Raw genomic sequence first — 12,632 nt, 5'->3', positions numbered from 1 at the left:
ATCTATATACAGTCTGTGGTGACTCCTGGTGATCTATATACAGTCTGTGATGACTCCTGGTGATCTATATACAGTCTGTAATGACTCCTGGTGGTCTATATACAGTCTGTAGTGATTCCTCGTGATCTATTTACAGTCGGTGGTGACTCCCGGTGATCTATATACAGTCGGTGATGACTCCTGGTGATCTATATACAGTCTGTGATGACTCCTGGTGATCTATATACAGTCTGTAGTGACTCCTGGTGATCTATATACAGTCTGTGATGACTCCTGGTGATCTATATACAGTCTGTAGTGATTCCTCAGACACACAGGAGGATACAGCACACAGGAGGATACAGCAGGATACAAAATGGAAAAGAACCCAGGACAGAGTGAACACAAGAGAGTGGATGCTACTGTGTGGTATCTCAGTGTGTGAGCGCAGTCATTGGGAAAATAAATGATCATAAATCAATAGTGAGTATACAGTCTGTGGTGACTCCTGGTGATCTATATACAGTCTGTGATGACTCCTGGTGATCTATATACAGTCTGTGATGACTCCTGGTATTCTATATACAGTCTGTAGTGACTCCTGGTGATCTAAATACAGTCTGTGATGACTCCTGGGGATCTATATACAGTCTGTGATGACTCCTGGTGATCTATATACAGTGTGTGATGACTCCTGGTGATCTATATACAGTCTGTAGTGACTCCTGGTGATCTATATACAGTCTGTGATGACTCCTGGTGATCTATATACAGTCTGTGGTGACTCCTGGTGATCTATATACAGTCTGTGATGACTCCTGGTGATCTATATACAGTCTGTAATGACTCCTGGTGGTCTATATACAGTCTGTAGTGATTCCTCGTGATCTATTTACAGTCGGTGGTGACTCTCGGTGATCTATATACAGTCGGTGATAACTCCTGGTGATCTATATACAGTCTGTGATGACTCCTGGTGATCTATATACAGTCTGTGGTGACTCCTGGTGATCTATATACAGTCTGTGGTGACTCCTGGTGATCTATATACAGTGTGTGCTGACTCCTGGTGATCTATATACAGTCTGTAGTGACTCCTGGTGATCTATATACAGTGTGTGATGACTCCTGGTGATCTATATACAGTGTGTGATGACTCCTGGTGATCTATATACAGTGTGTGATGACTCCTGGTGATCTATATACAGTCTGTAGTGACTCCTGGTGATCTATATACAGTGTGTGATGACTCCTGGTGATCTATATACAGTGTGTGATGACTCCTGGTGATCTATATACAGTCTGTGGTGACTCCTGGTGATCTATATACAGTGTGTGATGACTCCTGGTGATCTATATACAGTCTGTGGTGACTCCTGGTGATCTATATACAGTCTGTAGTGACTCCTGGTGATCTATATACAGTCTGTAGTGACTCCTGGTGATCTATATACAGTGTGTGATGACTCCTGGTGATCTATATACAGTGTGTGATGACTCCTGGTGATCTATATACAGTCTGTGGTGACTCCTGGTGATCTATATACAGTGTGTGATGACTCCTGGTGATCTATATACAGTCTGTGGTGACTCCTGGTGATCTATATACAGTCTGTGGTGACTCCTGGTGATCTATATACAGTCTGTGATGACTCCTGGTTATCTATATACAGTCTGTGATGACTCCTAGTGATCTATATAGAATGCCTCCAATGCGGTCTATGTATTGACAACAAAACTTCTGCCTAATTCAGCAACCTAATGCTCCGTACACACTAGTATAGCCACTCTCTCCGGCGTATAATTTTTTTAAAATATCCGGTTGATTGGAGAAGCGGTCTTAGAGTGTAGCTGTTGGAGGTGGTCCGCAGCAAGGTGTGAGGCGTCCGTGATGGTGGATAATATCTATAGATGTTTATATATGTAATCTGCATATTTTTATGTGTTTGCATGTTTGTGTGTCTGTCCTGTGTCTACTTGTGTGTGTTTGCATGTTTGTGTGTCTGTACTGTGTCTACTTGTGTGTGTTTGCATGTTTGTGTGTCTGTCCTGTGTCTATTTGTGTGTTTTTGCATGTTTGTGTGTCTGTCCTGTATCTATTTGTGTGTGTTTGCATGTTTGTGTGTCTGTCATGTGTCTGTTTGCATGTTTGTGTTTCTGTGTCTATTTGTGTGTGTTTGCATGTTTGTGTGTCTGTTCTGTGTCTATTTGTGTGTGTTTGCATGTTTGTGTGTCTGTCCTGTGTCTATTTGTGTGTGTTTGCATGTTTGTGTGTCTGCCCTGTATCAGATTTAAAGGGCCAGTCCGCCCTTAATTGGTTAATTGCACCAGTCACTCCCTATAAATCCCAGCATGCCCTGTCCCTTGTGTTGGAGCCTCTACATGCTTCCCATAGCGTTTGGCCCAGCCCCCTGTTGTTCCTGATACCTATCCGCTACCTGGTCCCTAGTCCTTGTTCCTGGTTCCTGTTCCCCTGTTACTCCACTGCTCCTGTCTTCAGCCTGTCACCTGCGGTTACGCCTACAGACTCCTGGTGATCTATATACAGTCTGTAATGACTCCTGGTGGTCTATATACAGTCTGTAGTGATTCCTCGTGATCTATTTACAGTCGGTGGTGACTCCCGGTGATCTATATACAGTCGGTGATGACTCCTGGTGATCTATATACAGTCTGTGATGACTCCTGGTGATCTATATACAGTCTGTAGTGACTCCTGGTGATCTATATACAGTCTGTGATGACTCCTGGTGATCTATATACAGTCTGTAGTGATTCCTCAGACACACAGGAGGATACAGCACACAGGAGGATACAGCAGGATACAAAATGGAAAAGAACCCAGGACAGAGTGAACACAAGAGAGTGGATGCTACTGTGTGGTATCTCAGTGTGTGAGCGCAGTCATTGGGAAAATAAATGATCATAAATCAATAGTGAGTATACAGTCTGTGGTGACTCCTGGTGATCTATATACAGTCTGTGATGACTCCTGGTGATCTATATACAGTCTGTGATGACTCCTGGTATTCTATATACAGTCTGTAGTGACTCCTGGTGATCTAAATACAGTCTGTGATGACTCCTGGGGATCTATATACAGTCTGTGATGACTCCTGGTGATCTATATACAGTGTGTGATGACTCCTGGTGATCTATATACAGTCTGTAGTGACTCCTGGTGATCTATATACAGTCTGTGATGACTCCTGGTGATCTATATACAGTCTGTGGTGACTCCTGGTGATCTATATACAGTCTGTGATGACTCCTGGTGATCTATATACAGTCTGTAATGACTCCTGGTGGTCTATATACAGTCTGTAGTGATTCCTCGTGATCTATTTACAGTCGGTGGTGACTCCCGGTAATCTATATACAGTCGGTGATGACTCCTGGTGATCTATATACAGTCTGTGATGACTCCTGGTGATCTATATACAGTCTGTGGTGACTCCTGGTGATCTATATACAGTGTGTGCTGACTCCTGGTGATCTATATACAGTCTGTAGTGACTCCTGGTGATCTATATACAGTGTGTGATGACTCCTGGTGATCTATATACAGTGTGTGATGACTCCTGGTGATCTATATACAGTGTGTGATGACTCCTGGTGATCTATATACAGTCTGTAGTGACTCCTGGTGATCTATATACAGTGTGTGATGACTCCTGGTGATCTATATACAGTCTGTGGTGACTCCTGGTGATCTATATACAGTCTGTGGTGACTCCTGGTGATCTATATACAGTCTGTGATGACTCCTGGTTATCTATATACAGTCTGTGATGACTCCTAGTGATCTATATAGAATGCCTCCAATGCGGTCTATGTATTGACAACAAAACTTCTGCCTAATTCAGCAACCTAATGCTCCGTACACACTAGTATAGCCACTCTCTCCGGCGTATAATTTTTTTAAAATATCCGGTTGATTGGAGAAGCGGTCTTAGAGTGTAGCTGTTGGAGGTGGTCCGCAGCAAGGTGTGAGGCGTCCGTGATGGTGGATAATATCTATAGATGTTTATATATGTAATCTGCATATTTTTGTGTGTTTGCATGTTTGTGTGTCTGTCCTGTGTCTACTTGTGTGTGTTTGCATGTTTGTGTGTCTGTACTGTGTCTACTTGTGTGTGTTTACATGTTTGTGTGTCTGTACTGTGTCTACTTGTGTGTGTTTGCATGTTTGTGTGTCTGTACTGTGTCTACTTGTGTGTGTTTGCATGTTTGTGTGTCTGTCCTGTGTCTATTTGTGTGTTTTTGCATGTTTGTGTGTCTGTCCTGTATCTATTTGTGTGTGTTTGCATGTTTGTGTGTCTGTCATGTGTCTGTTTGCATGTTTGTGTTTCTGTGTCTATTTGTGTGTGTTTGCATGTTTGTGTGTCTGTTCTGTGTCTATTTGTGTGTGTTTGCATGTTTGTGTGTCTGTCCTGTGTCTATTTGTGTGTGTTTGCATGTTTGTGTGTCTGCCCTGTATCAGATTTAAAGGGCCAGTCCGCCCTTAATTGGTTAATTGCACCAGTCACTCCCTATAAATCCCAGCATGCCCTGTCCCTTGTGTTGGAGCCTCTACATGCTTCCCATAGCGTTTGGCCCAGCCCCCTGTTGTTCCTGATACCTATCCGCTACCTGGTCCCTAGTCCTTGTTCCTGGTTCCTGTTCCCCTGTTACTCCACTGCTCCTGTCTTCAGCCTGTCACCTGCGGTTACGCCTACAGACCTCTGCCAGCACCATCTCCTGCCTACTGCTCCTGCCACGCCTCGCCTGCCGTCACTAGCAACCAAGCCAGGGGTAGCGACCTGGGGGTCGCCTGCTGCAGCAAGTCCATCCCGCCTTGCGGCGGGCTCTGGTGAAAACCAGCGGCCCCTTAGACTCCGCTCCCTGGTGAGGTTAGTGCCATCGCTGGTGACGGTCCAGTGGATCCACTACTCCAGGCGTTACAGTAGGCTCCAACCATGGACCCCGGCGAGGTGCCTGATATCCGTGACGTAGCCCGAGTGGTCGCCCTACAGGCTCAACAAATCCAGAAACAGTCGCAGCAGATCCAGCAACTCACTGCCGCCTTACAGCAGCATACTACAGCCCAGCGCACACCACCTCCTGACGCTGTTTCTACACTCCGACTGGCTCTCCTGAGCAAATACGCTGGTGACTCCAAGTTGTGCAGAGGATTCCTGACTCAGTGCACCATGCATATTGAACTTTTAAGTAGTCTGTTTGCCACCGAGCGCTCTAAAGTGGCTTTCATCATCAGCCTATTGGAGGGTAGAGCTCTGGCCTGGGCCACGCCACTGTGGGACCGAGATGATCCTGCTGCTGCCAATCTCCGAACCTTCCTGGCCGAGTTTTGCTCCGTCTTTGAGGAACCTGCCCGTGTGTCTTCAGCTGAAACTGCTCTCCTCAACCTATCCCAAGGAACTTCCTCTGTTGGTGACTACGCCATCCAGTTCCGCACCCTGGCGGCAGAATTAGACTGGAATGAGGCCGCTCTAATAGCCACCTTCAAGAGGGGTCTGTCCAGTCGGGTGAGAGACGTGCTTTCCGCCCGAGACCTACCTACCTCCCTGAACAAACTCATCCTACTGGCCACCAGGGTCGATACTCGTTTTTCTGAGAGAGAGGAGGAGGTCTGGCATGAACGGCGACTAGGCCTGTCCCGTCGCCATCATCAGCTGGCGCCGGTCTTCCAGAATCCTGACGTTCCAGAGTCCCAGTCGACTCCTGAGATTCCTATGCAGGTGGAACGGGCTCACCTGACGCCTGATGAAAGACTTTGTCGTCTGGAGCTGAATCTCTGCCTCTACTGCGGTGGTTCGGATCACTTTCGGCTGAGATGTCCCCAACGTCCTCAAGCGTCCGGGAAACTCCAGCACCTAGGTCCGGTGGGAGAGGTCTCCCTAAGTGTTAATGCCACCTCTCCAAAGTTGTCTGTGCCAGTTTCCATCCAGACACCCTCAGGACAAACTCACCAAACTATTGCCTTTCCCGATTCTGGGTCAGCAGGCAATTTTATTGCAGCTACATTGGTCCAGAGATGGCGGCTACCCGTGGTCACGGGCACGGGCGAGATTCTTACCGACCATGTGCACTACCAGACCGCACCTCTAGTCCGCCAGGTGGGCACTTCACATCTGGAAAAGATCTCCTTCTACGTCCTGCCCCATTCTTCTTCCACCATCCTCCTGGGACTCCCTTGGCTGCAATTACATGCCCCTAAGCTGGACTGGAGAACCGGGGAGATTCTCAGTTGGGGTCAGGACTGTTCCAACCAGTGTCTGAGGTCACCTCAGCCCAAGTACTCTATGTTGTCACCCGAGCCCGCCAAGCCTTTGTCCGGCCTACCGGCGGAATACCAAGATTTGCCTGATGCCTCCTTCTGCAGGCAAGAAAGAGGGGGAGGCCAAAGGGGGGGGGGGGTACTGTCACGGCCGCGGCGGCGGCCCGTGTTCCGGGCCACCGCCGCGACCTCCTCCTGCCCTATGCAGCCGCCGGCGTCCCTGTGCAGGGACCCGGCGCTGCTGCTAGTTCGGCCCCTGGGGGCGCCTCACCTCTCCTCCGCTCCTGTCTCCGTCTGTGCCGGCCGGCGCGCGCAACCCCGCCTCCTAGGGCGCGCGCGCGCGCCGGCTGTCTCAGATTTAAAGGGCCAGTCCGCCCTTAATTGGTTAATTGCACCAGTCACTCCCTATAAATCCCAGCATGCCCTGTCCCTTGTGTTGGAGCCTCTACATGCTTCCCATAGCGTTTGGCCCAGCCCCCTGTTGTTCCTGATTCCTATCCGCTACCTGGTCCCTAGTCCTTGTTCCTGGTTCCTGCTCCCCTGTCACTCCATTGCTCCTGTGTTCAGCCTGTCACCTGCGGTTACGCCTACAGACCTCTGCCAGCACCATCTCCTGCCTACTGCTCCTGCCACGCCTCGCCTGCCGTCACTAGCAACCAAGCCAGGGGTAGCGACCTGGGGGTCGCCTGCCGCAGCAAGTCCATCCCGCCTTGCGGCGGGCTCTGGTGAAAACCAGCGGCCCCTTAGACTCCGCTCCCTGGTGAGGTTAGTGCCATCGCTGGTGACGGTCCAGTGGATCCACTACTCCAGGCATTACAGTGTTTGCATGTTTGTGTGTCTGTCATGTGTCTATTTGTGTGTGTTTGCATGTTTGTGTGTCTGTCATGTGTCTATTTGTGTGTGTTTGCATGTTTGTGTGTCTGTCATGTGTCTTTGTGTGTTTGCATGTTTGTATATCTCTGTAATATGTTTATTTGTGTGTGTTTGCATGTTTGTGTGTCTGTCCTGTGTCTATTTGTGTGTGTTTGCATGTTTGTGTGTCTGTCCTGTGTCTATTTGTGTGTGTTTGCATGTTTGTGTGTCTCTCCTGTGTCTATTTGTGTGTGTTTGCATGTTTGTGTGTCTGTCATGTGTCTATTTGTGTGTGTTTGCATGTTTGTGTGTCTGTCATGTGTCTATTTGTGTGTGTTTGCATGGTTGTATATCTCTGTAATATGTATATTTGTGTGTGTTTGCATGTTTGTGTGTCTGTCCTGTGTCTATTTGTGTGTGTTTGCATGTTTGTGTGTCTGTTCTGTGTTTATTTGTGTGCGTTCTTATGATTAGATGTATGTATATATGTAAGGTGTGTTGTGTCTGCATATTTGTGTATCTCTGTAATATGTCTATTTGTGTGCATGTGCACATGGATCTGATGGCAGATTATACCTTAAAGCGAATGCACCATCAGACCCTTTTTTGACTGCTGGTGATCTATATACAGTGTGTGATGACTCCTGGTGATCTATATACAGTCTGTGGTGACTCCTGGTGATCTATATACAGTCTGTGATGACTCCTTGTGATCTATATACAGTCTGTGGTGACTCCTGGGGATCTATATACAGTGTGTGATGACTCCTGGTGATCTATATACAGTCTGTAGTGACTCCTGGTGATCTATATACAGTGTGTGATAACTCCTGGTGATCTATATACAGTCTGTGGGGACTCCTGGTGATCTATATACAGTCTGTGGTGACTCCTGGTGATCTATATACAGTCTGTGATGACTCCTTGTGATCTATATACAGTCTGTGGTGACTCCTGGGGATCTATATACAGTGTATATAGATCACCAGGAGTCATCACACACTGTATATAGATCCCCAGGAGTCACCACAGACTGTATATAGATCACAAGGAGTCATCACAGACTGTATATAGATCACCAGGAGTCACCACAGACTGTATATAGATCACCAGGAGTCATCACACAGTCTGTAGTGACTCCTGGTGATCTATATACAGTGTGTGATGACTCCTGGTGATCTATATACAGTCTGTAGTGACTCCTGGTGATCTATATACAGTCTGTGGTGACTGCTGGTGATCTATATACAGTTTCTGTATCTCTGTAATATGTCTATTTGTGTGTGTGTCTGTCCTGTGTCTATTTGTGTGTGTTTGCACGTTTGTGTGTCTGTCCTGTGTCTATTTGTGTGTGTTTGCATGTTTGTGTATCTCTGTAATATGTCTATTTGTGTGTGTTTGCATGGTTGTCCTGTGTCTATTTGTGTGTGTTTGCATGTTTGTGTGTCTGCCCTGTGTCTATTTGTGTGTGTTTGCATGTTTGTATATCTCTGTAATATGTATATTTGTGTGTTTGCATGTTTGTGTGTCTGTCCTGTGTCTATTTGCATGTTTGTGTGTCTGTCCTGTGTCTGTTTGCATGTTTGTATATCTCTGTAATATGTCTATTTGTGTGTGTTTGCATGTTTGTGTGTCTGTCCTGTGTCTGTTTGTGTGTGTTTGCATGTTTGTGTGTCTGTCCTGTGTCTGTTTGCATGTTTGTGTGTCTGTTCTGTGTCTATTTGTGTGTGTTTGCATGTTTGTGTGTCTGTCCTGTGTCTATTTGCATGTTTGTGTGTCTGTCCTGTGTCTGTTTGTGTGTGTTTGCATGTTTGTGTGTCTGTCCTGTGTCTGTTTGTGTGTGTTTGCATGTTTGTGTGTCTGTTCTGTGTTTATTTGTGTGCGTTCTTATGATTAGATGTATGTATATATGTAAGGTGTGTTGTGTCTGCATATTTGTGTATCTCTGTAATATGTCTATTTGTGTGCATGTGCACATGGATCTGATGGCAGATTATACCTTAAAGTGAATGCACCATCAGACCCTTTTTTGCAGCACATTATCGGCGCTGGCGCAGGGATCCTGGTGGTTTCCAGGCCACCAGGCCACCAGGATCCCCGCGACAGTCCCAAAGAAATGTTTTTCCGTAGGTCTGATGGTGCATTAATATGGGCTGTCACACAGAGGAGATGACCGCCAGCTCCCCACTCTCCCATGCAGCGGCATTAGGCCTGTGACTTAATAATGATCAGCTATAGCCGACAATGTCACATTGCAGAGCATGCGGCGTAATGATGTCATCACACTGCCTGCACTGGGGGTGTCCAGCAGAAAGAGGAGCCTCAGCATGGGAGCTGGCTGGGAGAGAAGAGCTTTATATAAAGGGATACTCCGGGCCTTTAACATTTGATATAAATTGCTGCCATTATAGAGAACATAATAAAGAGCCCCCTCTTACTTCTTACCCCCAGGGGCCGTCCCTGAATCTTCCTGCTGCCACCTCTGGGACCGACTGGTCTCGGCCAATCACAGGACATGGGGTAAGGTTACTCTTTGTATGGCACAGCCCGATAACAAGGGGGAAGTGAGTGGCGACCTGTCAGGTCCCCCTCGTCCCCCACTCTCTGCCTGTGCTATTACACATACAGACAACAAGTGGGGAGCAGCGGGAGGATCCTTACATCGTTGGTGCTGCCCAATAAAGCCAGCGGCGGTCCACTGCCGCCATAACAGAGCGCTGCGCAGACGACCATTGCTGCATAAATCCAGCTCTTTCAAAATGTCCCAGTTCATGAAAATGATCAACCTAAACAGCTGGTATTCAGCAAGGTGAAGCGGTGGTCTTTTGGTGTAATAGGGTCTTAGCAGCCGCACTATACAGGGTCGTTTGTTGTCATGGTGCAGCCGATTATTTGTACCCTGTCTAGAGGGGTCATTGGTCCTGGCGGTATTAGTTCTCCCTTATGTAATGGTGGGATTAGTATATTAGTATATATTAGTAAACCTTTGACATATCAGAGGGTTAGATTGGCTGGGGGTCTTGGTGCAGAGACCCTCTCTGTCCGGCTGATTACAGGTCACTCCATTGTATGAAGCTTGTTTCCTGTAATCACATAATTCATGCTATTATATGGCCCAGATAGCAGCCTAGTCTACTAGTTACAGTACAATATTTAGTCCCCCCATATATCATCAGTGAATGGGGTCTCACCAATGTATCTCTCAGACTCGTCGCTTTGTCCTCCTGTCACGATCTTCCCACAGGTGAGCAGAGCCGCCACCCGCTGAAAGTGCCGCTCACTGATGATCCGGGCAAAGTCTGGGGACTTCTTGGGGTCTTCTCCATAGAAGTCGTGTATGGTGGTCTGCAGGGCGCTCACCAGCTTCTCCTTGATGGAGTCAGAGCAGAGAACATAGTCTGGAGCCAGGCAGGTCTGACCGGCGTTGAAGAAGCGCGCCCATGCAATGCGCCGAGCGGCGGTCCGGATGTCACAGTCATCATGGACATAACACGGGTTCTTCCCCCCGAGCTCCAGCGTCACAGGCGTCAGGTGTTTGGCTGCGGCAGTCATTATAATCCGTCCCACGTTAGGGTTCCCTGGAGGGGAAGGGGACATTTATGTCATCCCAATGATGAGATCCCCGTCCCCAATAAGGAGATCCTGCCCCCAATAAGGAACCCCCACCCCCAATAAGGAACCCCCCATCCCCAATAAGGAGATCCTGCCCCCAATAAGGAGATCCTGCCCCCAATAAGGAACCCCCACCCCCAATAAGGAGATCCTGCCCCCAATAAGGAACCCCCACCCCCAATAAGGAGACCCCCATCCCCAATAAGGAGATCCTGCCCCCAATAAGGAACCCCCACCCCCAATAAGGAGATCCTGCCCCCAATAAGGAACCCCCACCCCCAATAAGGAGACCCCCATCCCCAATAAGGAGATCCTGCCCCCAATAAGGAACCCCCACCCCCAATAAGGAGACCACCGTCCCCAATAAGGAGATCCTGCCCTGAATAAGGGGACCCTCCGGGGGGGGGGGGGGGCAGAGGAGGCACTGAGGAGGCAGAAAGCACAGGAGGACCACCAGAGGAGGCAGAAAGCACAGGAGGACCACCAGAGGAGGCAGAAAGCACAGGAGGAGGAGCAGAGGAGGCAGAAAGCACAGGAGGAGGACCAGAGGAGGCAGAAAGCACAGGAGGAGGAGCAGAGGAGGCAGAAAGCACAGGAGGAGGAGCAGAGGAGGCAGAAAGCACAGGAGGAGGACCAGAGGAGGCAGAAAGGAGGCAGGAAGCACAGGAGGAGGACCAGAGGAGGCAGAAAGGAGGCAGGAAGCACAGGAGGAGGAGCAGAGGAGGCAGAAAGCACAGGAGGAGGAACAGAGGAGGCAGAAAGCACAGGAGGAGGACCAGAGGAGGCAGAAAGCACATGAGGAGGACCAGAGGAGGCAGAAAGCACAGGAGGAGGAGCAGAGAAGGCAGAAAGCACAGGAGGAGGAGCAGAGGAGGCAGAAAGCACAGGAGGAGGAGCAGAGGAGGCAGAAAGCACAGGAGGAGGAGCAGAGGAGGCAGAAAGCACAGGAGGAGGAGCAGAGGAGGCAGAAAGCACAGGAGGAGGACCAGAGGAGGCAGAAAGCACAGGAGGAGGACCAGAGGAGGCAGAAAGCACAAGAGGAGGAGCAGAGGAGGCAGAAAGCACAGGAGGAGGAGCAGAGGAGGCAGAAAGCACAGGAGGAAGACCAGAGGAGGCAGAAAGCACAGGAGGAGGAGCAGAGGAGGCAGAAAGCACAGGAGGAGGACCAGAGGAGGCAGAAAGCACAGGAGGAGGACCAGAGGAGGCAGAAAGCACAGGAGAAGGACCAGAGGAGGCAGAAAGCACAGGAGGAGGAGCAGAGGAGGCAGAAAGCACAGGAGGAAGACCAGAGGAGGCAGAAAGCACAGGAGGAGGAGCAGAGGAGGCAGAAAGCACAGGAGGAGGAGCAGAGGAGGCAGAAAGCACAGGAGGAGGACCAGAGGAGGCAGAAAGCACAGGAGGAGGACCAGAGGAGGCAGAAAGCACAGGAGGAGGAGCAGAGGAGGCAGAAAGCACAGGAGGAGGAGCAGAGGAGGCAGAAAGCACAGGAGGAGGAGCAGAGGAGGCAGAAAGCACAGGAGGAGGAGCAGAGGAGGCAGAAAGCACAGGAGGAGGAGCAGAGGAGGCAGAAAGCACAGGAGGAGGAGCAGAGGAGGCAGAAAGCACATGAGGAGGAGCAGAGGAGGCAGAAAGCACAGGAGGAGGACCAGAGGAGGCAGAAAGCACAGGAGGAGGACCAGAGGAGGCAGAAAGCACAGGAGGAGGACCAGAGGAGGCAGAAAGCACATGAGGAGGACCAGAGGAGGCAGAAAGCACAGGAGGAGGACCAGAGGAGGCAGAAAGCACAGGAGGAGGACCAGAGGAGGCAGAAAGCACAGGAGGACCAGAGGAGGCAGAAAGGAGGCAGGAAGCACAGGAGGACCAGAGGAGGCATATAGGTGGCAGGAAGCACAGGAGGAGGACCAGAGGA

General features: G+C 49.3%; 1 protein-coding gene across 1 annotated transcript in view; it reads right to left on the bottom strand.

The window, feature by feature from the left end:
* LOC138792172 (aldehyde dehydrogenase family 3 member B1-like) overlaps window positions 1–12,632 on the bottom strand; it is a 110,511-nt gene that overhangs the window by 47,947 nt on the left and 49,932 nt on the right. Inside the window, exon 7 of the mRNA XM_069969275.1 lies at window positions 10,303–10,689. Within this exon, the coding sequence (XP_069825376.1) occupies window positions 10,303–10,689 (387 nt within the window). The remainder of the gene's footprint in view (window positions 1–10,302; window positions 10,690–12,632) is intronic.

This window comes from Dendropsophus ebraccatus, chromosome 5 (assembly GCF_027789765.1).
Source record: "Dendropsophus ebraccatus isolate aDenEbr1 chromosome 5, aDenEbr1.pat, whole genome shotgun sequence".
Lineage (NCBI taxonomy): Eukaryota > Metazoa > Chordata > Amphibia > Anura > Hylidae > Dendropsophus > Dendropsophus ebraccatus.
Note: the sequence above shows the minus strand (reverse complement) of the source record. Positions and strands in the feature narration are given on the sequence as shown.